This window comes from Mustela nigripes, chromosome 6 (assembly GCF_022355385.1).
Source record: "Mustela nigripes isolate SB6536 chromosome 6, MUSNIG.SB6536, whole genome shotgun sequence".
NCBI classification, from domain to species: Eukaryota; Metazoa; Chordata; class Mammalia; order Carnivora; family Mustelidae; genus Mustela; species Mustela nigripes.
In genome coordinates this window covers 78,001,752-78,029,190 of record NC_081562.1, presented here as the reverse complement: position 1 = coordinate 78,029,190, position 27,439 = coordinate 78,001,752, and the positions used below count along the sequence as shown (strand labels likewise).

Sequence of the window (27,439 nt, the reverse complement as noted above, 5' to 3'; positions counted from 1 at the left end):
AGATACCGGATCAGAGTGGTAGCCTGGTGTCAGTATTTTATTTTTAATCTGGTTGTATATTACCGAATGGATTGGGGTTGGGGGTGGTTGGAGCTTCTGGGACCCGTTAGAAAGTTATTGCCAGAGTCTATTATGAGATGAGGCATCTGGTACGTTGAGGTAATAAGACTTGGGAGATAAGTGTTCTTTTCTTAGTCAACAGATAGCATTCAGGGAATATGTAAACTCGTTATTTAAAAAAAAGGGGGGGGCTTATGAGTTTGTGTGTGTGTGTGTTTTTAAGCAGCACTATAGAGTACTTTGCGGGGGGTGTGTGTGCAAAAGAGTGCATTTGGAATTAAAACCAAGGTTAAATTCCTGGCTTTGCCATCTTCTAGTTATATAATGCAGAAGTTACCTAACCTCTTGAGTCTCGGTTTCGTTTCCTCTAAATTAAGGGCGACAATACCTTCTCGGTAGGGATTTGCGTATAAAATCAGTATTTTAAGGCACCTAGCAATGGCGCTCAATATTGGTTCCCGCCTTCCCCCAGGTATCCCTCGGGCTGAGTCTGCGGAGCCAAGGACCCCCGACCCCCGAGGCCGGGAAAGCGGTTCTACCTGGAGACCGCGGCCAGGCACTCCTCCCGAGCCCGGCTGACCTCCGATCGCCGGCCCCACCTGGGAGCACACTTCCCGCGGGATGACTGAGCATCCTCCGCCAGAGGGGCTCGGGAGCGGATGGGCACTCCCGCCAGCCCGGGAGGCGGTGGGGCAGCGCGGAGAACCCGGCGGAGAGGCTGCAGCAGCCACCCCCACACCGTCCGCCCGCGAACTCGCCGCGGGTGCTGGGCCGCGCTGGCCGCGTTTGAAGTCTCCGGCGCCGCCGCTGGTTGGCCGGCGCGGGTCACGTGCGCCCAGGCAGGAGTTTCCCCGACAGCTGGAGGCTGCGTGGGATCCGGCGGCGGCTCCCGAGCTCGGCGGTGCGGCCTTCCCCGCCCCCTCCTCCCTCCTCCCCCGCCCGCTTCCGCCCGGCTTATTATCCTCCTTATTGACAAACAGAGCGGCCGCGGCGGCGACTCTCGGCGTGCGTTTGTAGCCAAGCCATGGGAGACAAGAAGAGCCCGACCAGGTAACAGCGCCCGGGCCCCCGGGCCCGGACTGTGCTGGCGGCGGGGCCCTCGCGCCGAGCTTCGGGCGGCCGTCTCGCTTGCCGCCCGGGCAGCGGGGCCAGAACGGGGGCGGCGCCGGCGCCGCTGCTGCGCTAGCGCTGCCGCGTGAGGAGCCGGCGCCGGCCGCCCCACAATGGAGCCGCGATGGCGGCGGCCGGAGCGGCAGCCCCGGGTGTCAGAGCGGCGGCGGTTGCGGCCGCGCCCACGCCCGCGCCCTACCCCTTCCTGACTTCCCTCCCACTCCGAGCCGGAGCGCGGTGCGCCGGGGGCCCGCGGGGCGGGGGTCGCGGAATTGGGGCGGGGGGCGGGGCGGGGGCGGCCGCAGGGCCCGGGCGCCGGGCGCGGCCTGCTGGTGACCCCGCGCCGCGTCGTGTCCGGGTTGTGTCCTGCAGGCCGAAGCGGCAGCCGAAGCCGTCCTCGGATGAGGGTTACTGGGACTGTAGCGTCTGCACCTTCCGGAACAGCGCCGAGGCCTTCAAGTGCATGATGTGCGATGTGCGGAAGGGCACCTCCACCCGGTGAGTCCCGGGCCTGCCCCGCGCGCCGCCGGCCGCCCGGGTCGCGGCGCAGAGGACGCCCCTGCGGCTGCCGCCCCCTCGCGTGACACTCGCAGACCCGGCGGGAGGAGGCGAGACCGAGGTGGTGGCCGCGATAGGAACTGGGTCGGATTGATCGCGACCCGAGCGATGGTTTGCGGTGAGGGGTCATTGAAGAGGCCGTAACGTTATTTGCTGCCAAGAGAGAATAAATTATTTAAGAGAGGCATTAGCTACTGCGATTTAATTCGTACTGCTGGGTATAATGCCCCCCCCCCCCCATTCCGGGTATAATAATGTGGGCTGCATTGTTGTGTTAGTGTGTAGGAATCAAAGAAAAACCATGAAATCCTCTGTGGAAGCAGAAGATGTAATTTAATTTCGTTCTTCAAAAAAATAAAAAGTATCTGATTATAGAATATACAATAGGTTCAGCTTCCTTTTTTTAAATATAGACGTCTGGAAGGGTCAGATCAGGATTTTGGTTAGTACTTTTATTCTTATTTTCTAAGATTTTATAAATAGTTGGAGGTGAGCCCAGTCACAGGGACACATTTTCACTGAAAGTATCTGAATATTTTTAGTTTGATTAAATGGCAATCTATTAGACTATACAAATGAGATGAAATGATCTCTGCCTATTTTCAGTATTTTATTGTAGGCTTATGTTATAATAGCTCAGTCTTTTTTAAAAACCACTTAAGTGAATTAAGTGGATAAAGAAAATCATACAGGAAATTCAAAGTCTGACATTCTTGATCTGCCAACACTTGGTTACAGAGTTCCTTTGCCTTTATAGGAAAGTAGCCTTTAATTTGTTATAATCATGTGATTTATAGCCTAATACATATTTTGGGGGGGGAGTTTAAGTTTTATTTTTAAAATTTATTCAGTTTATTTAAAACAAAAACCAGTTCATCCATTTCTGTCCTCCCACCTCCAATCTGATATGAAAGTCATATGTATAGCCTAATATTTAGATATAATGTATTTTGATATTAGAAAGTCTGTTAGAAACTATGCTCTCACAATACTGTACCTATACTGATGTGATATACTGTTGCTTTTAAAAAAGGGCTACTCAATATTGACATGAGATTTATATATTCTGTAGAAGTTAGATTTCTAAAAATGAGATATCCAGATTTTTAAACACCATTTATAACAATTTATTAAAATTTTAAAATGTAGAGAAAAGTGACTGGCAATAATTCAAATTTTAAGATTTGTTTAGTTAAGCTAGCTGCTTTTGACATACATTTTTGTGGATCATAATATGCTTTTTTTACATTAATTTTTGTTTACTTTGGATAAAATGTATTGAGCATTTTTCATGATATCCTTTAAGAAGCAGAATTTAAGACATCTTCTAAATCCAAGGGAATATAATAGACCATTCTAAAAAGAAAGAAAAGCACTTATTTGCTGAAGTGAGTGTGGCAACTATTTTTGGACCCGTGATTTAAGTGTTCTGAAAAGTGGAGTATATCTTTATATAAGGTTGGATTTGGTTGAGAATATGTTTGTATATCTGTGTTAGTACTTTGTACTTCTTAAAACACTCCAACAATTTTTAGAAAATGGTTTTTGGAGGCAGGAACTTTAAAGTGGAGATAATTATTACATCTTAATCTCTGGTACGATGTTGTTGCTTTTTGTTGTTCCCTCTCTATTTTCTTGTAGCCATTAGAAAAAATACTGAAACTAGAAGAGCCTATATGTTTATTTGCAGGGACAGCAAGGAAGGGGGGAAGCTGTTGTCCTACTCCACAGCCAGTCTTGGGGTTAGAGGAACCCTAAGAAATAGAGTAGGTGGTGGCAGCTCAGAAGAGAAGAAACAGGCTGAATACCTGGCACCTGGAAGAAGAAGGAATAGAGTGCACAGGGGAGTTGGCCCAGGACAGAGAAGTGGGCCTAGTTTAAAAGAGGCTTGAGGCCCACATTGGGGCCCCTGATATTTTTTTACCAGTACATCTGAGCTCTTGTAGATCCAATTTTTAGTGGTGGAAACATTACTTGAGGAGGACTCAGAGAAGCATTGTCATTTGGATTGAAACTGAAGAGGCTCTGGGCAACTCACCAGAAGTCTAAGGGACACTCTGTTCCTAAAAGTAAGTGTTCTACAGTACGACCCTCTTAGCTTCTTCCTTCTTCTCTCTGAATTGTCTCTTCTCTTTTGATTTTTGGCCCTAAGTTAAACCTAAGAGCTCTAATTTCTGTGTTATCTGTTATTTTCCTGCCACTGTTTCTGCAATTCAGAGTGGAATCCATGTTTGGATAGAATATGGGAACAAGGCATTGTTAATAGGACAGATTGACTTCACCACAAAATATTTCCCTCTCTGGTAATGTTAGAAAAACAGGATTACAGAACACTAGTGAGAAGCAAAAGTTTTAGGAGCTGGAAGAAATAATTCTATACAACTGACATGTTAATTAGCAGTTAGGGTAATTTCATGTGTAAGGTTGGTGATTCTCAAAGCAGGGCCTGGATAGCGGCTGAGCAGGAGATATAGTTTGCTAATGACTTGTTTGTGTGACTGACCTAAGGGACTTGAATTGCTTGGGTCACACTGACCTTTGAACTGATTTTGTCTGGAAGTCGCCACATGTGAGGCCAAGTCTCAGCCATTCCAGACATTTGAAACGTCTTTTCTTTTTAAATCTCCAGAGAAGATGGAGCCCACGATTTCCTTCCAAAGTCTACTAACAGTTTTGTCTTTAAGGAATATTGAGTTCAAATCCTTTGTATTCCAACAGAAGACACCCCCCCCCCCTTTTTTTTTTGGCTATATCCTTGGTAGGTCACGATTTTCTGCAGAATAATTATGCAGTGAAATGAGGTCATATTCATAGTAGCATTTTAAAATAAAACATGATTTGAAGTAGCTTCGGTTTCTAAATTGATCAGTTATATTCTTTAAATTAATGCCATTTCTATGATTAAATTTCAGTTTGTGCTTGCTGGCCTTAAGTAGTTTAAATTTGATTAATCTCTTTTTTTATCCAGAATCTAAATAACTAGATAGTTCAAGTACCTGAAGTTTTCTACTTTGTGCTCTTTTGAGGGAAGCAATGATAAATGTCATACTGACAGGAAACATTTAAAAAAGAAAAAGCTACGGTGACAAATTACTATCAAAGGTACTATACAGCCTCCTTCATCTTTTTATCTCAAGTTTTTATATAGAAAGAAATGTCTCACATATAAACCTCAGAAATGTTAGGAAATTAAAAACCATTCTAAATCATCAAAGAAAATTTACTATAGTGTGAATAAGGGTAGTATAATCAATGTATAATGATTGAGTTAAAATGGTGTCTTAACTGCCACTTCTTATAGGTATGGAAATTACAGGTGGCAGATAATTTAAAAATGAGAATGATGAAGCAAATTTTTGATTTTGAAATGTGATCTCAATGAGAACATATAAAACACCTAGTCTATAGTGGGCTTTTCAGGTGTAATTTAAAGTATAACAGGTAATGTTTATTTTCTCCAGTTAAGTTGCAACAGTTCCCTTAGGTTTTTTTAGAGATGTTGTTTTAGAGAACAATGAAAAAGATTTCACATGGAAGAAAGGCCACCTGTGTTCTTAACCATTTCAACTACTTCAACGTTCAGCAGTGTTCACTGAACATCTTAGTTTATATAAGGGTTGAGCTAGGTATTGGGCATACAATGGTGAGCAAATAGATGTTTCTTTGTTTCCTTTGTAAAATTTTATGATTTTTCAGAAATACCTTGAATAGTATCAAATACCATACATGCAGTAGTATTAGTAAATCTTCATGTATACGTCAAAGAGGTTGAGATTTTCTCATTTTAAAAAAGTAGTATTTGGACACCTGGGTGGCTCAGTCTACTGGGCATCTGCCTTTTGCTCAGGTCGTGAGTCCAGGGTCCTGGGATTGAGCCCCACATCAGGCTGCCTGTTTGGCAGGGAGCCTGCTTGTGTGCGAGTGCACACATGAGTAAATAAAATCTTTAAAAAATACGTTAAAAAATTTTTAAAATCATATTTGTAACTGAACACAGTAATATATAGGATCTGACTGTTGGTAAAAAGGTACCTTATTTCAGCTTCTGTAAAATGGAAGTAAATTGTTTTAAGATTTACATTTTGAAGAAATCTAAAAAAAAAAAAACCCAACTATTTGATAAAAAATCTTTTCAGTATTATTGTTATCATAGTTGCTTTTTGTCTTCTAATTTGAGGTTTCCTGCAGATTCTCCTACTCTTGATGTAGGAATGGGAGAAAAAAATCGAGGGCCATCTAGGTCCGTTTGTTTTTCAGAAATGCAGAGTTCCCCAATCTTCCTTATCTGTCTGAGGAGACTTTCCAGCTACTACACAGCTGTTGTTTAGAGATTCTTTATTCTAGGCGCTTGGTTGGTTGGTTTTTCTCTTTCTATCTTGGGTTAGAGTAATCACAGGAATTCTTTTTTTTTTTTTTTTTTTTTTAAGATTTTATTACTTTACAGTGAGAGAGGCAACAAAAGCAGAGGGAATGGAAGAGGGAGAAGCAGGCTTCCAGCTGAGCAGGGAGCCAGATGCGGGACTTGATCCCAGGCCCTGAGATCATGACCTGAACTTAACGCTGACCCATCCAGGCACCCAGGAATTCATTATTTACAGAGAAATTCCTAAATTGATTAGCAGTTGGATTAATGGTTTTCAAAAAGTGTGATCTGAGGAACCCTGGGGATCCCTGAAACCCATTTAAGGAAGTCTGTAAGGTCTGAACTGTTTTCATAATCATGTTAAAATGTTACTTGCCTTTTTTCCTGTGTCAACACTGCAGTGGTAGTACAAAGGCAAGGGTGGGTAAAACTGCTGGGCCCTTAGCATGAATGAAAGCAGTGGTAACAAATCGCTATCTTATTTATCATTATCTTCACCACTATGCATGTGAAGTAAAAATAACACTAGTTTCACTTAAGAATGTATTCTGTTTATGAAGCAGTAAAAGTTACTAATTTTAGGAAGTTTCATGTCTTTTTTAATATTGTTTGATGAACTGGGAAGTTACAAGTAAAGTACTTCTGTTGCATACCAGAATATAGTGGTTGATTCAAGGGAAAGCATTTGTGTACTTGTTTGAGTTGCAAGAGGAATTAGCTGCTTTTTTCATAGAACACCATTTTTACTTGAAGGAATGCCTGGCAAACTATGGGAATTCAGACTCAGGTACATAGTCGATATTTTCCTGAAAATGAACATAGTGAATCTGTCACGTCGAGGAAAACAATAGATAGTATTTGTTTCCAATGATAAAAATTGAACTTTCAAGTGAAAACTAGAGTTTTTGAAAATGTGTAACTGTGATAGTTCCTAGTATTTTAAAGATAAAGTAGGTGGTGATACCGATGAACGTAATATGATAATTTATCATGAAATTTGTTGATATTTGGAAGATTTGCATAACTCCGTGAACCAGTATTTTCTAATAATGTATGATGTTACAAAACCATGCTAGATAATCCATTTAAAGTACAAAATAACGAATAGATTTTAAGGGTCTACCATGAAAAGTTTGTTGTTGTGGTTTTACATGTCACATTGCAATTAACCTTTGAGAAATAACTACTTGTGTGTTTTCAGAAATAGGCTATTAAAATACTCCTCCCTATTCAACTACCTACTTGTAGGAGTCCACATTTCCCTCATATTCTTGAACTGAACCAACCTACTACAACAAATTGAATGCAGAAGTAGATATGACATTCCAGATGTCTTCTGTTAAGCCAGATATTAGAGGTTTGCAAAAGTATGCGAGTACTACTCTTCACACAGAATTACTATTGTTTTGGAAAATACAGGTTTTTAAAATAAAAATATTTATATTAAAATGTGTTTTTTGGGACGCCTGGGTGGCTCAGTTGGTTGGACGACTGCCTTAGGCTCAGGTCATGATCCCGGAGTCCTGGGATCGAGTCCCGCATCGGGCTCCCAGCTCCATGGGGAGTCTGCTTCTCCCTCTGACCTCCTCGCTCATGCTCTCTCTCACTGTCTCTCTCTCTCAAATAAATAAATAAAATCTTTAAAAAAAAAAAATGTGTTTTTTATTTTTTAATGAACTACTATATATTAAAGTTTTAGTTGTTTTTATTTCTAATATAGTAATTTATTTCTTGCTAGATAAGGCTTACATAAACAAAAGCTTTTTTAACTTTGAGAGTTGTACAGAGAGCCTGAGACCAAAAAGTTTATGAACTGCTGGTGTAGGGCTTGCTAGCTTAGGTTTCTACAGTCCAACAGATTTTTTTCAGCAGAGATTCTTTTCCTTTCATTTATCCTTTGTTGAGTAAGATCTCCCTGATAACCTAGTGACCTACTTCTTAAACTCAGTGGCCTATCTCACTCTTCTTTCCATGTCACCTCCATAGTATTTGATGTTGGTAGCCTTTTTTTTTTTTAATTGAAATTCTCCCTTTTTGATGTCTCTAACACAACTTATTCCTAGTTTTCCTTGTATATCTCTGAAATCAATTTCTACACACTGAAAGCTGGCTTCTTCTCTATATACTTCACTTTGTACGTGGCATAAACTTTCTGGCATCTAAGCCAGAAACTGTCATTGTCTCAACTTTGATTCTAATTTATCATCTCCCATGCCCTGTCTTTGGATTGTCTCTCATATCTGTCCTTTTTCTAGTTTATGTTGCTGTAGTTTAGAAGCCTATGTCATTTCTCTCATGAATTATGACAAATTGGTCTCTTCTCCACAATGTTGCTAACATTATCTTCAGTATGTTTTTTGAAACTATGTGACTATGCAGGTCCCTTTATTTAAAAAAAAAAAAAAAAAAAAGTGAGAGACATCTCTCCAGTGAATAAAGATCTCTTCATTGACTAAAGGTTGAGATCCTGAGGGTGGTATTCAAAGCTATATTATTTATCTCTGAACTGTCTTCCTACCTTTGTTTCCTGCTGCAAATCCCAACCAATCTAATGCTCGATCAGCACTGAAGTGTTTTCATCAAATGGCCCTTCTGAAATTTTTTTGGGTTATAGCCTCCTCACCCCAACTCTTTTATTGATTCAGTCTATGTAAATGTATATGTAATTATTCCTAGAGAATCACCATGTTGTAGTAGTATCATCTAGATGTTTATCTGCCTTTCTGGGCAGTCTTACCCTCTTTGGTATCCTCAGAAGCTAGAAAAGTAGTTGGAATATTATAGGCACTTAAACTTTTTCAGCCAACGTTCCTTTAAATTTTACTCTTGCTATTTGACACCTAGCATTGCTTTTCCAATAACTTTTTTTTTTAAAGTTTATTTATTTATTTTGAGTAATCTCTATGCCCAGCGTGGGGCTTGAACTCAGGACCCTGGGATCAAGAGTCACACCTTCTTCTGACTAAGCCACACAGGCACCCCCCAATAACTTTTAGGACTGTATAAATGTTATCAGACTATTTTGTTTATAATTTGTAGGTATATATTTTAGCATTACTTTTTAAAAATATTTCACATTTTTGTCTTGTATTTTGTTGCTATTATTTCGTTCAAAGCAAGTGTTTACAGTAGACTAGTAACTGAGATGAGTGACCCTGAATCTTCATATCTTTTGTCTTTAAACATGGAAATAGTATTTTTATAATATAGTAATGTTATAATACAATATGTGGTTATTTTAAAGAATTAACATAAAGAACTATTGCATCTCTTTTATGTACTTTTTTCTGTTACTATATTTGTTCTTGTCATATACTTAAAAAACATGTATGTGTGCAAGTAAAAAAATAATAATTTGCATCTCAATTCTGAAACATTTTTAACTTTACCATTTTTAATTTAACATATAACAATATATTAGTTGCATATTTCAAGGATGATATTGTGCATGAATACCTTAGCATTTTTATGGTATAATTTTAGAAAGTTGCTTATTATTCTTACCTCACAACACTTATATAGGTCTTGTTCAGATTTTTGAAATTTGCGTAGCATGGCTAAAAATGGGAAGTATTTCTTGACTGAAGTAAAGTACTAAAGTCATGAAAGAGTACACTATATTATGAAATATATTTTATTCCTTGACTAAATTTTAGATTTTCTGCTGGGGGATTTTAAAAGTTAGATAGTTGATATTGAGGGCTTGTCCAAACTAGAATATGCCAAACATAGATTTGTGATATTTGAGATTGTTTAATTGAAAAATAGTTTAGAATTCAGATTTTGCATTTGATGAATTTACAGTTTTAAGTTAACAAACAAATTAAATTTAATTATAGTTAAAATGGAACTAATTTTTACTTTTTATGATTGAGATAATCTTTTACTTATGAACTTGTTACTTTTAAAGATGAATCAATTATATAAAACAGCAGACACCTATACAACTGTAGAAATTAGGCAGACATTAAAGAAGTAATGGAATTTTCCCTCATCTTGTGCTTCTTTACTATTTCTAGTTGTCCAGAGTCAGACTAACAGGATTACTTGCTGATATTTTTTACAGTTCTGTTACCGTTTTGCCTACTGAGGTAACTGCTTATTCTTCAAAATGTAGTTTATGTCTCTGTTCTCTTTGACCCAACCAAAACATGCCTTCCTTTATCTTTTGTGCAAAGGATACATTATATGTACCTCTGATTGTGATCTTCATCAAGCTTTAGCATTTCTTTATAAATTTAGGCTTGATTTTTGTCTTTCTCATGAAGCTGAATATTCTAAGAGGACGAATTATCCAGAGAGAGGAGGGTGGCTCTTTGGTTAAAGTTGTGAGAGTAGCTGTATTCTCATTTTAGAATCTGAATAGTACCTCAGTTTGTGATGCTTATCGTCTTATCATTTAGCACATTAGAGTTGTGCTACATGTATGCATTTACTCTCTTGATGAGTTTAAGGGAACTATGAGCTTTTTGTTACCTTTTTCAAAGATACTTGACAAAGTACCTGGGAAATAATAGGTGTTCAGGAAAAGTTCGTTGAGAGAGGAGTATACATACTAGAAAGGAAAAATTGTAACTTTTTTAAATATATAAGCTTTGAAGAAGTAATTCTTATGCAGGTTGTGTAAGTCATTTGGAAAAAGAACTCTCTTGTATACATGTATGAATTATCAGAAGTAAATGGTCATGAGCAAAATTCTAGAATTCTGCCCAAGCCTCATGAAACCATACCATATGCCAGGAATTATGCTAGGACTGTAGAATCGTGGATGAGACCCAGTTCCATACTCAAGAGAGTTTGAATTCTAGGAAAAATAGATAAATGGTATTTGGTAATGAGTAAAAAGAAGAAGGAATTTGGAATTAATTTTCCAACATAGTCCTAGTTTTTGGAGAAGTCCTGTGCTCAAGTTAAGAAGGAAATCAGTTGGAGCGCCTGGGTGGCTCAGTGGGTTAAAGCCTCTGCCTTCGGCTCAGATCATGATCCCGGGGTCCTGGGATTGAGCCCCGTGTTGGGCTCTCGGCTCAGCGGGGAACATGCTTCCTCCTCTCTCTGCCTGCCTCTCTGCCTACTTGTGATCTCTGTCTGTCAAATAAATAAATAAATAAAATCTTAAAAAAAAAAAAAAGAAGGAAATCAGTTATTGCTGTAGTCATTATGAGTCAAGCCCTTTTGGTTAAGTGTGTTTTAACATCATGGCCAATTTCTAGTTTGATCAGTTAGCTTTCTCGTAAGAAATTTAAGCCAAATGAAGCTGCCATGTCACTATTAGGTAAAACCCTCTTTTTTCTTCCTGTATAGGTTTATGTGTATATAAATATGAATATTTTTAAAAGGAACTGCTGTTTTTAAGGTGATAATTGTCATATAATTGAAGTAAGATTTCAGAGAACTAAAATTATTTGCCTGTAACAAATTTACGTAGGATGGTATAGATTGTTGTATGTATAGATATTGAATAGTTAGTAATCCCAGAAACCATCTTTTTTGAGAATAGAATAATTTTATAATGGAACTGAATTTAACATCTTTCCCAGCTATCTTACTGATTATATTTATGGCAGTGATTTTCAGTGTGCTACTCAGTTGTTTTGTTTTGTTTTAAAGCATTGTTGAGAAAATGAAATGAGTTAATTTCTAAAAAGCCTTCATTAGATTGGCTCACTAAATGGTAGCCATTACTATTAAGGTATATATTTGAAAGAATATTTATAATGTATTGCTGTAAAATTAATTTTGTTATTGGTGGTTTCTGGAGGGTAGGAATTAAGTGAAAGCAATATCTTTACATTATTTATTCAGGTGGTGATTTTCTGTGTTCAGAATGTTTTCCTACATATCCTTCCATTTGCTGATCAGATCACCTTATGTGGAGGAGAGGAAGATGGTCATCAAATCACAAATTGTGTTAGAGCCTAGAGTGAAATGAAGATTGACTACTAGTTGATCTTTTTAATCCTTTTGTCTTTCATAAAGAGATGTATAAAACTCTATTTGAGTGAAAGACTTCGTTGCTTATTATTTTCTTTAAGATATTAGAGGACCAGCATATTTTGGTAGAAAGATTAGCATTTTTTTTGTTCTTTTTTTTTAAAATTTTTTATAAACATATATTTTTATCCCCAGAGTACAGGTCTGTGAATCGCCAGGTTTACACACTTCACAGAACTCACCATAGCACATACCTTCCCCAATGTCCATAACCCCACCCCCCTCTCTCAACACCCCTCCCCCCAGCAGCCCTCAGTTTGTTTTGTGAGATTAGGAGTCACTTATGGTTTGTCTCCCTCCCAATCCCATCTTGTTTCATTTATTCTTCTCCTACCCCCTTAACCCCCCATGTTGCATCACCACTTCCTCATATCAGGGAGATCATATGATAGTTGTCTTTCTCCGATTGACTTATTTCGCTAAGCATGATACCCTCTAGTTCCATTCACGTTGTCACAAATGGCAAGATTTCATTTCTTTTGATGGCTGCATAGTATTCCATTGTGTATATATACCATGGAAAGATTAGCATTTTGTAGAGTATTAAGTTTTCATTCAAGATTTAATGAAACAGGTTTTTTTAAAAATACACATTTTCATTTTCCTTAAAAAATCATCTTTCATAGCTTGAAATTTTAGTGGTATTGCAAATACGTAAAATATGTCCTTGTGATTTTAAAAATTATTTAACGAGTATTTACTGAATACTGACCATGTTTTGTTTATTGGCTTTCATGGTTGTTAAAATCTCTGACTTCCGTTACATGATCTATGATAATATCTAGAAGATTCACTCCATTTTGCAATATTGTTAATTATGGGAAATTACAGAATTACTGAGAATTTTAGAGCTGGAAGAAACCTTTCAAGAGCTTCCATGCTGTTTAGTCATTTCCTGAGACAGGCTAGTTTTTATAACTTGAAACCTTAGTAGTAGAGGGAGAAGATTGTCTTCAGAGGAAAGATCTTGAGGGGTTTGGGGTAAAAATGTTGGTATTAAAACTTTTGAAATAGGTTGAGGCCACCATTGTTTGCAGATCCTTCCTGATTGGAATTTTGAGCTCAGTTTAGAGGATTTCTTGTTGCTATACTGAGAACTGCCAGGTAAAGCATAGCAATTTGCTGGGTGAGGTCTTTTCTGTTTGTTCAAACTCATGGCTCTAGCCTAGTATCCTCTTGGCAGGTAAGAAAACCGGCCTGGAAAGATTGTAACTGTTTAAAAGTCAATAGCTTGTTAATGTCAGATTCAGATATTTGGATTTCTAGTCGTTTTTAATCACCTTGCTGTGGTAACATTTAAATTTGTTAGCAAGTAACTTCTTAAGGATTTCTTCTTATAGATTTCATATACCGAGATCTAGTGCTGTATGTCTTGATACTTTCTAACATTAATCCTTCTTCTTATAACAAATATAAGAATTTATCTTAAAACTGGGCTAGCAGTATAGGAAATGAAGAACAAAATGACAGCCCCCAAAATAATGAGTATTTTTTTTTTAAAGATTTTATTTATTTATTTGACAGAGAGAAATTACAAGTACACTGAGAGGCAGGCAGAGAGAGAGAGAGAGAGAGAGAAGGAAGCAGGCTCCCTGCTGAGCAGAGAGCCCGATGCGGGACTCGATCCCAGGACGCTGAGATCATGACCTGAGCCGAAGGCAGCGGCTTAACCCACTGAGCCACCCAGGCGCCCAATAATGAGTATTTTTGAAGTGCAAATGTTAACAAACTTCATTTTGGTGTTTTTTATAGTAACACTTTTTTTGCAGTGTATCCTGACTTCTTTGATATCATAGTATTACTTAGAAGAAAAATCCCTATGAATGTAATTTCCGTCTTTTATGGCGACAAAATAAAAGTCATTAATAGTATAATTAATAACCAATTTGACTACATGTATGTATATGAATGTATGTGAATAATAAAAAGTTTGTGCAGTCCACTGGCAATTTTTAGACATGAGTTAAAGCACTTCATTTTTACATGTTTTGTAGTCTAATCAGGGTTCTTCTGCACACTGTCATACTTCATAGGATGCACTAGGGACGATCAACCTATAACAGCAGCAGGTAGCTTATATTTGATGCCAGCAAGGTGATTGCTCAAAAAGTAGAGCTCTAGGCACATTTGCAGAGAAGGCAAAATTGTTTTGGTCTTCTATCATCTTTTTTTCCATCCTTTTTTGCTATTTATTTTTGGTCTCCCCAGTGCCCAAAGTCTCCTCACTATTATTCATTTCTAGGTTGCCTTTTTTTTTTCCTAGCTTGCTTGCATTCTGAGCGGTTCTGATTCCTTTATTTTCTTCACTCCACCAACAGTTTTTCCTTTACTAGAAAATCTTTTTTGTTTTATCTGTTCTGTAAATCTGAATAAAGTAATTGTTTCAAGTGTAACTATAAAGAACCTGAGTATGGGGGATAGTTATTTCTTTCTTAAGGTAGTAACTCTCATTCTGATGATAAAAGTATTACTTGTTCATTGAAGATACTGAAGAAATTGAAGGGGGGGGTGCCTGGGTAGCTCAGTCGCTAAGCGCCTGCCTTCAACTCAAGTCATGATCCCAGGGTTCTGGGATCTAGCCCCGCCTTAGGCTCCCTGCTCTATGGCAAGCATGTTCTCCCTCTCCCACTCCCCCTGCTTGTGTTCCCTCTCTAGTTGTCACTCTGAATAAATAAATAAAATCTTAAAAAAAAAAAAAAAAGAAATAGAAGGAAAATAGGAATGCCTGTCATCTCTCCAGCCAGAGATAGCTACTTCTAAAATGTGTTTCCTTTCTTTAAACGTGGATATTAGTGTTTTTTTATTTATATTAAGTTTAGTGAACATACAGTATATTATTAGGTTCAGGGTAAAGTTGGTGATTCATCAGTTGTATGTAACATGCATTGCTTGTTACATTAAGTGCCCTCCTTAATGCCAATCACCTAATTACCCCTCCTCCTCCATCCACTTCCCCTCTAGCAACCCACAGTTTTTTCTCTAGAGTTAAGAGTCTCTTATGGTATGTGGTATGGTGAGTGCTGTGAATTGTGTAAGACTGATGAATCACATACCTGTAGCCCTGCAACAAATGATAAATTATATGTTAATTAAAAAAATTATTTTTTAAAAGATTTATTTATTTATTTATTTGACAGACAGAGATCACAAGTAGGCAGAGAGGCAGGCAGAGAGAGAGGAGGAAGCAGGCTCCCTGCTGAGTAGAGAGCCCAATGGGGGCCTTGATCCCAGGGCCCTGAGGTCACGACCTGAGCCGAAGGCAGAGGCTTTAACCCACTGAGCCAACCAGGTGCCCTAAAAAAAAATTTTTTTTTTTTAAGATTTTTATTTATTTATTTGACAGAAAGAAATCACAAGTAGGCAGAGAGGCAGGCAGAGAGAGAGGAGGAAGCAGGCTCCCTGCTGAGCAGAGAGCCCGATGCGGGACTCGATCCCAGGACCCTGAGATCATGACCTGAGCCGAAGGCGGAGGTTTAACCCACTGAGCCACACAGGCACCCTCCCTGTCTGTTTTTATCTTAAGTTTATTTTTCCTTCCCTTCCTCTATGTTCATGTTTGTTTCTTAAATTCCATGGATATTAGCATTTAAAAGTGGAAGTTGAGGTGTCTTTCTTTAACATGGGAGAAAGGAGGAGACTTCTAAATCAGGGGAGTTCTCTGACTTCCCAAGATAGCTCTCACCTTGACTTGATTCTTTCTGCCCTTCAGTATGCTTCACAAACACCCGTCCTAGGGAATACTTTTTTGGGGGAAAAAAAAAAAGCCAAGATTTTGGAAAATGCGGTGTATCCTTTCTTTGGAGTTTAATAAATTAAAAGTTCTGAGAAGTCCTCCAGTAGAACTTGTTTTAGCTTAGTTCGTTGAGCAGTTCTCAATCGCACCTGACTGGTTTTTTGTTTGTTTGTTTTATTTCCTCTCTACTATAATACAGAACTTGTTGGGGCATACTGTTTTGTAGACCCTTGCTACTGAAGGGTGGCGAAATACCACTGGCATAGACATCACCTGGGAGCTTTTGGAAATGCAGAATCTCAGGGTGCCATCTCAGTGTCTGACTCTTGACCTCAGGGTTGTGAGTTCAAGTCTCACAATGGGTGTAGAGATTATTTAAATAAATAAAACCTTAAGAAAAAAATATAGAAGCTCAGGTCCCACCAAGGATTTATGAGTCAGACAGAACCTGCATTTCAGCAGGATCTCTAGATTATTCAATATGCACATTAAAATTTGAGAAGCACTGCTCTAGTTTTTTTCAGGATAAGCTAGTGAAGTGGGCAAGGCTTTGACATATTCATTACATTTGAACTGCATTTTCCAAAGGTCTTTACTCTTTTGGGGGTGCATGTATGGGTGTTCATTTGTGTACAGGCAGGTAAGGATGGGTGTGTCTGTTTATGATGCCTCCTCTCTGGCCAACACTTCCCTCATGAACTCTTATGTTCAAAAGTGCCTTCTCTGTTAACACTTCCTCCTTCTTATCCCTGTTTCTGATATCCGTACACAGCCATACGTCGTTCACCCATACAGCTCATTCAGGCTTGACTTTGGGAAACCTGTGAGAGGGCAGGTATCAGGAAGTAAGTGAGTAGAGAAGATGTGTTTGCCAGTTAGAATCAAGTAAGAGGTTTCTTGGGAGTGGAAGTGAGCTAGCCTTCCCTCAGGAGAGCTCAAAAGTTTTTAATTGTGTTGATTGGAGCCCTGAAGTCTTATGAAATTATCTCACTGCTTGTCACTGGGAGCAAGCAAGTTGGGCTTCATGCTCCCACACTCCACTTCAGCCACATCATCTGTGCTTTTATACACTTTATTTATTGGGATTTCTTTTAATTTTTATTTTTGAAAGATATTTTTCTATCAGAACATTTTTTCTTTAAAAAACCACTGCCCTCTTCCATCCATTTAGTCTTCTACAACTAAATTCTGTTCAGCACAAGGCTAGGTTAATTGTAACTGGACTGCTTATCCTCACATTTCAAAGATGAGCTAATAAGTTTAGTGTAGTGATGGGTGAATTTGAAACTTTCTTCCTTGAAAAGCCTTTTATTCCTCCCTCTTTCCAGATTTTATTTATTTATTTGGCAAAGAGAGTATAAGCAGGGAGTAGCAACAAGCAGAGGGAGAGGGAGAAGCAGGCTTCCCACCGAGCAGGAAGCCTGATGCAGGGTTCCATCCCAGGACCCTGGGATCATGGTCCAAGCCAAAGGCAGATGCTTAACTGACTGAGCCACACAGTTACCTCTTTTTAAATTTTTTATGTGTATTCAGCATAGTGGAAAGCAAAGCAAAAAACAAAACAAAACAAAACAAAAAAACCCCACAAAAAACCCATATATATGTATGTATTTCAGGGTTTCCTGCCATTAAGTACTATAGTGCTATAGTGGTGAAGACTTTGGACTCTGGAGCTTGATGGTTTGGGTTTAAATATTTGTCCTACCCACCACTTACTGCCTGTGTGATCTTGTGAAAGTTAATCAACTTTTTGAGTCTCAGTTACTATGTTTATACAGTGGACTTGATAATAGCACTTACTCATAGAGTTGTGAAGATTGAGATAATTCTTATAAAGTACTTAACAGAGTGCCTAGCATATAGTAAGTCTTCAATAAGTGTTAGCTTAAACAATCAAATACATGAATGGTGATATAATTTAAGTGTATAACAGTCCCCTTTGTCAAGCATGTGGGTTCACGTATGCTCTAACAAAACCAGAGCATAAAAACAAGTGTTTTCTACTAAAAGATAACATTTCCAGAAATTGCTTCAGGGAGAATTTCACCTACCTCTCCCCCTACCTCCCCCTCTTCTTGTTTCCTACCCTGTTTGTGCCTGCAGGGTGTGTGTGTGTGTCCTAGTAACTTAGTGTGGCTTGTCGCAGAAACATTGGGGCTTACCAGTAAAAGTTTTAACTTTAGGGGTGCCTGGGTGGCTCATTCGTTAAGTGTGTGCTTTCAGCTCAGGTTATGATCCCAGGGTCCTGGGATCCAGCAGTGCATGGGGTTCCCTGCTCAGCGGGAAGCCTGCTTCTTACTCTCCTACTCCCCCTGCTTGTGTTCCCTCTCTCGCTGTGTCTCTCTGTCAAATAAATAAATAAAATCTTTTAAAAAATAATAAAATCAAAAGCACTTTAGTAGTACAATAGTGGTAAGCAGTGTCTATAGACTTAAGAATTGAACAGTTAAAAACAGCATTTTTTTAACATAGTTTGCCATAGTTAAAGAATAAATCTGTTTCCAGGATTGAATTGTCAGAAAGCATGTTGATTGTCTTTTTAGGCCACTTTTATCTTCTGGTATATTATGCTGTTTCTTCTACCTTGCACTCTACAGTCCTTCACAGTTTCTTTCTTAATTTTTTTTGTAAGATTTTATTTACTTATTTGACAGAGATCACAATTAGGCAGAGAGGCAGGCAGAGAGAGAGGAAGGGAAGCAGTGATGCGATGCGGGACTTGGTCCGAGGACCCTGGGATCATGACCTGAGCCTAAGGCAGAGGCTTTTTTTTTTTTTTTTTAATAGTATGTTTACAAGTCTTTTTTTTTTTTTTTAAAGACTTTATTTATTTCTTTGACAGAGAGAGAGAGAGCACAAGTAGGCAGAGAGGCAGGCAGAGAGAGATGGGGAAGCAGGCTCCCCGCTGAGCAGAGAGCCCGATGTGGGGCTTGATCCCAGGACCCTGAGATCATGACCTGAGCCAAAGGCAGCGGCTTAATCCACTGAGCTACCCAGGCGTCCCTAAGGCAGAAACTTGAACCCATTGAGCTGCTCAGGTGCCCCTCTTTAATTTTTATGAGTGCTCAGGTATCATCTCTCAAGAAACATTTCTTTATCTCTAGGCCAGAATGAATGTCCTTTCAGTTACTCTTGAAGCATTCTATGCAAAAATGTGATGATTGTAATTACATAGTATATTGAAATCATTTTGTTTCTGTTTCCTTCTTCTTTCCAGGATTGTAATCTCTTGGAGAGCAGTATCATTTGTCCTGGAATCACATTTCAGCTTAAGTCTCCACCTTGCCATTTATAGCCCTATAACCATATGGCTTTATGGTGATGATTCAGTGTGATAAATGATGTAAGGAACTTAGCATAGTTTTTAGTTAATAATAATGATAATAATTATAAGTTATATTAGTAAAAATTCCCAGTGCCTGTCACTATGTCTTGCATAATGCTTGACTGCAGAGGCTCTTTATCATTTATCTGATTGCCGCTTTAAGCTGTTTTCCACTTCTTGTTTTCTAAGGAACATTTATATTATATCATTTTATTTCAGGAGTCTGTGAGTTGGATAGAATATGTTTTATTATGCCCATTTTACTTGACAAAAGAACTTGTATTATTCAAAGTTATCTTCTTACTCAACTTTTTCAACAGTTTAAAAAATGTTTTCTTTTGCCATCAGTATAATATATTGTTTAAACCACAACCAATAGCATTTTATTCGTATGTCATGCTTGCTTGTTTGTTGAATCTGAACTAGAGGTAGAGAAACCATTTAGTGGAAGCCATTACAATAGTTTACCCAAGAGATAGTAGTCCTGAACAAGGACAATGCCAGTGGGAGACAGAAATGCATAGATTCTAGATATATTTAGAAGAAAATTTATAGGATTTGATGAGTGGCTGGATATGGTTCTGGGAGGTAGGAAGTTGGGTTGTATAGAGGGAAGAATCAAAGATGAATCCCAGGAGTCTGGCTCAAGTAAGCAGCTTTGTAAATGTGTTTTTCATTGACATAGGAAATAGGAGGATAGACAGTTTTGGGGAAAGATAGTATTTCACTTTTAGATTTGTTGAAGTTCAGGTATCTGAGGGAAATCTGAGAGGGAAGATCTGTGAGACAATTGGCCATGTGGGGCTTAAGTTTATGAAGGAAAATAGGGCTATAAATATATACTTGGTAGTCATCAGCATACATGATTGAGTTGAAGCTTTGGAGTAGGCAAAACAGATCAAGGAGAGAGCAGACTGCATAGCATGAGAAACTTGAGAAACATCACTATGTTTTTGTGATGGTAGAAGAGTGTCCCACCAAGACAAGGAAAGAATTAGAGAAGGGGAAATAGGGAGAAAGAAACCTAGGGGAGTGTAATGTTACAGAAACAGGGAAGAGATTTTCAAAAGGAGAGGATGTCAAAAGGTGAGCCATGTCAAATGGCCTTTCATCAGATAGAATCTTAATTTTTCCCTTGCATTCTGTGTAATGTTTATTTTAATAGGTGTTAAAATTTTTAAGTTTTAACAAGATAATAATTGTGCATAATGCTTGTACTAGGCTTTTCATGAAAGCTACAGTAGTTCTATCTATACGTTAAATAGAGGAAGTTAATATTGATAGGTCCTGACAGGAGATGAGCAAAACTGTGTTAGTAATCTAACTTTCTCAAGGAAGAATGCTCTGATTATTTAGTAAAATCTATCATTAAGCCTGTACTTTTACAGGTAGCTCCTCATTATAGGTACAAAAATTAATAGACCTAATTTAAATAATTGGGTCCATCTTGGTACCAAGAATTTTTTAAGTGCTAAGTAAATGTAATTGCATAATTGTGCGGGGGAGCATGTATGGTTTAAAGAAGCTCTTCTGTTTTTAGAAGGAATGAATCATAGCACTCTATTGATCAGCTAACCAAGCAAATCACAGCACTTTTCATAAAACTGTTGGGTTCATAAAGTAATAGTTATCTGTGGAGCATATTGGGTTTGATGTGGTTGTTGATTCAGATTTTATGAGTGCTGAATAACAAAGTTATTATTTAGAATATAGGCAGTAGTTTGAAAACTATCACTGTTGACTTCAGACTGTATTGGAATTTATGTTAGAAAAATTTGCCATTTTTTAATAAAATCAGTTGTATACAGAAAATGTGCACTTAAACGTTTTACAGATGGTTATTAAGAATTGCTTTGAAAACTAATACAGGTTTTAGAATTTGGTCAGATTAATTTTAATATCAGAAGTTGAGAAAACAATTACAGAGTAAAGAAAGGTTAGACATGCTGGCATAATTGTTGTCATTGAGAGGACCATTAGCTGTTATTTTTGTGTGTTAACTTGGATACTAACTATAGTTGGTGTATACGGGATTACATGTGATGCTTCTAACATTTTGGACTAGGATTAGAAAAATGTTTCCTTGGACTAGAAGCTATAAAGAATAGATGATATTAACTGTCTATGGAAGTATACCATTTTAAGATACAGTTTATAAAATGTGCTTAATTAAGGGACCTGGGGTATCTGTTAAATTAGGAAGATCAAAATATTATTGAAGATCAATTAATGTGATTAAGGTATCCTTAGGAAGAATGAGTAGAATGATGTAAAAGAAAAACCACACAGCATTATAGCAGTGGAGAGTTGGTTAATATTTAGCATAGTATAAGGTGGTACGAAGTAAGATGCTATTTGATGGTCACTAGAATACTTTATTCTGGGGTCATGGTAATGTAGTCATTATTATATTAACTAGTTCTTCACATCATTCAAATAAAAAAAGTAATTTGTAGACGCAGTAACTGGTTTCAGGGCTGCTACTGTACCCTTAGTCTGTGCATTATGCAAGTCTCTGTTAATGCTTTGGCCCTGTCCGAATATGTTGATACTGGGAAGGAAATACTCTGACTTATTAATCAGTTTGGTGAAATTGGTTGATAGAATTCTGTCATTGAATTGTATCTGCTTTAGCTTTAGGTTGAATTTTTGGACCTAAAAACCAAGAACCAGATCAAAATTGGGACCCCATCCATCAATTCATAGGTATTATTTTTCTTAGTTCCCATTTAGACAGCTAATTGGCTTTTGATTTATCACTTTTAGCTTAATACTAATTACTTATGTAAAGCTTTCTATATTAGTTATCTATTTGTGTACTGTATAACAGATTACCCCAAAATCAATATCTTATCCCCTCACCCCCCCTTTTTTTGAGTCAAGAATTTGGAAGCAGCCTATCAGGTGATTCTGGCTCAGGGTCTCAAGCTTAACTGAGGGAGGATCCATTTCCAGACTTATTCATGTGTTTATCAGAATTTAGAACACCTGCTTCCAGGTTACTCATGTGGCTGTCAGCAGGCCTCAGGACTCTGGCTGTTGGCCAGAGACCTCAGTTTCTTGGCCTCATGGGCTTCTCCATGGGGCTGCTCACAGTATGGCAGCTTGTTTACTCCAAAGCAAGGTATCTGAGCGAGAGCCCCCCAAGCGAAAGCCAGTCTTTTTATAAACTAATTTTGGTGTGATATCCTGTTACTCTGCTAAATTCTCTTCCTTAGAAATGAGTCACTAGGGTGCCTAGATGGCTCAGTCGGTAAAGTGTCTGCCTTCTACTAAGGTCATGATCTCAGGGTCCTGGGATCAAGTCCCACATCCGGCTCCCTGCTCAGTGGGGAGCCTGCCTCTCGCTTTGCCTCTGCTGCTCCCCCGCTAGTGCATGCCCTCTCTCTGTCAAATAAATAAATAAAATCTTAAAAAAAAATTCTTCTGTCCAAAACAGGGGTTCTAGGGAGATAGATCTTCGCTGCTATCATCCTTCCCCTTTAGCTTCCAAACAATTTGAGTATTAGTACCTTTACCATCAAATGTCAGTCAAAAACATAAATAAATACTGTTTTTCTCGTATTTTCATTTTAGGATGTGTCAACAGTTGTAAAATTCTAGCTTATAAAAATCAGGTATTTCAACATGGAAAGCAATTTGTATAAATGTTTCTGGCAACTTTTGAAGTCATGTAGCTTCCTTTAGTAAAGTAAGTCTAATGTAATAACTGGTTTTGTAGTATTAGCAAGATATAATCTGTATGTTGGTGTGATTATGCTATTAATTAGTTTAGTTTTGTAGTATTAGCAGATGTAATTTTTATATTGTATTAGATAATAATTTATATATTGGTGTGATAATAATAGTGATTTATTAACTGCTGCCTGAAATATTTCATTAGTTATTTCCAAATTGTATGTATTTCTAAAAAAAATCACAAATGTATAGCGGTATTTGGAATTCAGTTTTTTTTTTTTTTCAAAGATTTTATTTTATTTATTTGACAGGCAAAGATCACAAGTAGGAGGAGAGGCAGGCAGAGCGAAAGGGGTAAGGAAGCAGGCTCCCTGCTGAGCAGAGAGCCTGATGCGGGGCTCTATCCCAGGACCCTGGGATCATGACCTGAGCAGAAGGCAGAGGCTTTAATCCACTGAGCCACCCAGGCACCCCTGGAATTCAGTTTTAATATTAACATGTTCTTATGGCTTTTATGCTGTTAAGTTGTGATTCCTAATTAGTAACATAAAGTACTTTGTTTATCTTGCAGTATAAAGAAAATGTTTTCAAAATAATTGTGCCAAAATAAATAAGTTTAGAATTTCTTTATGTATTTCTTTTAGTCCTTAGACTATATCCCTCTAAAGATATGTAGAATTATTTGAAAACCATTTCTGGGTGGTTATGTCAACAGTTTGATACATAGTGAGATTCTGGGCATTGTTTCCAAATGTCTGTTTGCTTGTTTTATTTATTTATTTTTAAAGATTTTTATTTATTTATTTGACAGAGATCACAAGTAGGCAGAGAGGCAGGCAGAGAGAGAGGAGGGAAAGCAGGCTCCCTGTTGAGCAGAGAGCCCAGGGCAGGGCTGGATCCCAGGACTCTGGGATCATGACCTAAGCTGAGGGCAGAGGCTTTAACCCACTGAGCCACTCAGGTGCTCCTTCAAATGTTTTATTTACCTTAATTCGTTCTACTGTCCTGCAAACTAGGTTCTGTTGTTACCTTATTTTACTGATGAATAGAGTTTTTGCCATCTTGATTTTAAGTTAATTTACGTTAACAAGAAAATAGTACTGGTTTTGTTTGTTTCTCTATGGGTTGCTGTACTGGGATAAAACTGAGGGAATGAAAATTTTAATTAGGAAGTGGGATTATAATTTGGGGACCTTGAAGGTAGTATATCATGAGACTGAAAGGGCAATAAGTCATAAAGGACTCAATTCAATTCAGATATAAACATACATACCCCCCCATGTTTGTTTACATATGAGCCATCAATAACATCACTTAAATATGTGTGAATATGTATATAATATTAAATTTTGTTATGCTGTTACAAGATTCTAAGTCCAGGATTTACTGTGAACAACCTTCTACAGCCATAATACCTTACATTAGAATTTTAAATCTTAATTGATAATTAGAAAATAAAGTGCCTGCAGTCATCACAACCAGTTGTAATTTAAATTGCTTCTAGCTAAAATATAATGTTCGAATCAGTGAGTAATATTGGAAGTGAAAGTTAACTACCACAGTTTTTTCTGACCAGTTTTTTCACAAGTTCAGATTGATTTTATGAAGTAGATTTTCATTACTGAAATGCTTGATTTTCATTCTTAATTACTGAGTACCTTTTTGTGGATAAGTGTTGTAATTATTAGAGCTTACACAAGATAGTTTTGAATAGAGCAGCCTAATTTCTGGAATTTCTTTTCTAAGTTATTTTGATAAAACCCATGTAAGTTGAACTTACAGCATGATAACAAACAGCTTTCAATGCTGGTCTCTAAGTGACCATTTTGGTTACTTTAAAATATTTTCAAGATATTTTAATTTTCTTGAGTTACTTGAAAAATGCAGTTGATTCTTTTAAAAAAAATTTTTTTTTTAATTTTAAAGATTTTTATTTATTTATTTGACAGAGAGAGACACAGTAAGAGAGGGAACAGAAGTAGGGGGAGTGGGAAAGGGAGAAGCTGGCTTCCCGCCAAGCAAGGAGGCCCATGCCGGGCTCAATTCCAGGACCCTGGGATCATGACCTGAGCTGAAGGCAAAGGCTAGATGACTGAGCCACCCAGGCACCCCCAAAAATGCAGTTGATTCTATTTTAAATTCATAAGATGAGTCTAAGTGGAGACTGAATTTGCTATAAATAAAAATTGGAAATTTTTAGTTCTTAGTGACATCTTTTATTCTAGTTTATACCAAAAGGATAAAATATTTGGATTATTGCACCTTATCTGTTTTATTAATCCAAACATGTAGGACCTTTGCACCAGGTGCTTGTTCACTCTCAGGTAATAGTAGTTAATTAGGAATCTAGAAGAGGTGACTAGAGGAGATCCTTTTGGTATTTATTTCTGTATTACAGTTAGAAATGGAGGTCTGTATAGTGTCCCTGTCTGCGTGAATGAGTCATTTAAAAGCAATGTAGCAATTACTATTTTTTAAAACTCAGACTTATTTTAAAAAGCATATGATTTTTTCCAAGACAGTTTGTATCTTTAAATTAAGTAGTAATAGAGCAAAAATCTTGACATGTGAAGTCAACCTTACTAAATACAAACATCTCATAATGAGTGAAATGTAACATTTTCATTAGAATTACATTTTCAACTTGTTTTTGTTGAATGATAAGTTTATTCACCGTTTTATCCTATTTACTTTTATTTATTTAGTATTTAATTTTTTAATTAACATATAATGTATTATTTGTTTCAGGGGTACAGGTCTGTATCCTCCTTACTTTTAAAACAAAGGAAAACCTGGGGCACCTGTTGGACTCTTGGTTTCAGCTCTGGTCCTGATCTCAGGGTTGTGAGATTGAGCCCCATCGTGGGCTCTGAGCTCAGTGTAGAGTCTGCTTGAGACTTTCTATCCCTCTTCCTCTGACTACCCATGCTGTACTTGCACTCTTTCTTTCTCAAATAAATATTTAAACAAAGGAAAAGCTATACATTATCTTTGATTTGTTTCCATTGAATTAAGAAACATAAAAACCTTACTTTTTTGATGGTAGTAGATGATTATTTAGCAACATAATGGTAAGAGGGAAGAGTATTACTGAAATATATCTGTAGCTTCAACAGGAACTAGTGTTTGAAGTCATCATTTCTGTAGTACATTAAAGTAAACATGCACCTGATCATTAGGTATTGAGTTAAAGGTAATAGAATATTTTCATGTAAGCTTGAAGATGAAATTCTTCTGAGGAGACCTTTTTTTTCTTTTTGTTAGAAGTCAGTGGTTTTTTTTGTTTGTTTTGTTTTTTTTTTGTTTTTAATGACAGGACCATTTTAGGCAGTTATTTAAAAAGCATAACAGTTAATCAAAACTATGGCCGTACTACTTTGTATAAGTTATTTAAATTAAAATCTGTTGTTATTGTTATTTATCAGTGGCCTGGCATACATTTATATGTGTGTGTGCTTGGTTTCTTAGAGGTGACAAATGGCTATTTTAAAGACTTAATGAATGATAAAAGGGAATTGTATTGATGTTTTTTGTCTGAAGTCTCATAATTTGTTAGTTCACTGTGGCCTCTTCACCAAAATTTGCTGAATGTTAATGACAGTGCTAGTTAAGAAATGGCAGATTTTGATCAACTAATTATCCTTGTACTAATATTAAAAAGTGGTGGTGTTTCAGTAAAATGAATAGTCTAATAGCTGATATTTTTGTATATTAAAATATAGCTGACATTATAGTGGGAATTTAAAAACAAAACCATTTAAATCATATTTTCTTTTCCTTCTCTTTCTGATAGTGCCAGACGTTTCTGTTGACATTGTGGTTGGCAAATTGTTTTTGTATTTACTTTGGGGCATGCAAGTGCAGTTATTTGGTGAATTTATGTCTCTTTCCTCTGTAGTACTGTGTATATTAATAATCTCAAATAAAATTAATCTTCTTATTCTGCTAGAGAAGAAAAAGCTGGATCACTTACCAGTAACTGGAGTTCTCCTATTGGGTAATCTCCACAGATCCACATTCTTTGAAGTTATTGTGAATGCCTCGAGGACCAAGGAACCGTTGAAATTTCCAATTTCAGGAAGGTAAGCAAGTGCACTGAAGCATGTCTCTAGCATCTCCCAAATCCCCTCCCCCCAACTTTCTTACATATACGTCTGTACTGCATGCCCCCTCAGTTCCAGTGGATGCCCATCAGGAAGATTCTCATGCTGGACAGAAGGGCAAGAGAGGTGGATCTGTGAGGGAAAAGACCCAATAGGATAACTCAAGTTACTGGTGAGTAATCTAGTTTTCACAAACTTGAGATTTTTTTTTCTCACATTTCTTCTCTTTTTTCTCATATTTCTTCTCTTTAATTACAAAGAAGAAAGTTGTTTGAGATAGCTTCATTTTGTTAATTTGATGTAGATTATGGAATTTATTGTATGGATGATAAATACCTTGTTCTTAATGGGTGTATGAATAAGTGTGACAAGAGTATAATTTACATAACAGCTGTTTATAAAAATTATGTGTCTCTTACCTTTTGGTAAATAGTGTAATACTCAAAGTAACTTAAGGAAGCCATGTGTTGAATTATTTTATAATTTCCTTTATTTGTGATGTTGCTTTTATATGAAGT

At 37.5% G+C, this 27,439-nt stretch overlaps 1 protein-coding gene across 7 annotated transcripts in view; it reads left to right on the top strand.

The window, feature by feature from the left end:
• The first annotated feature begins 966 nt into the window (after window positions 1-966).
• YAF2 (YY1 associated factor 2) overlaps window positions 967-27,439 on the top strand; it is a 78,874-nt gene continuing 52,401 nt past the window's right edge. For 2 of the 7 annotated variants that reach the window (XR_009404810.1, XR_009404811.1), the window contains exons 1-5: window positions 967-1,110; window positions 1,543-1,668; window positions 3,419-3,797; window positions 26,829-26,900; window positions 26,994-27,093. Coding sequence is in view for 4 of the 7 variants with exons in the window: in XM_059402912.1 (XP_059258895.1) it covers window positions 1,085-1,110; window positions 1,543-1,668; window positions 3,419-3,620 (354 nt within the window). In the remaining 3 variants the exon portion in view is untranslated. Of the gene's footprint in view, window positions 1,111-1,542; window positions 1,669-3,418; window positions 3,803-26,767; window positions 26,901-26,993; window positions 27,094-27,439 lie in introns of those variants that run through there. The other 5 variants (XR_009404812.1, XM_059402912.1, XM_059402909.1 and 2 more) reach the window with 5 other exon arrangements.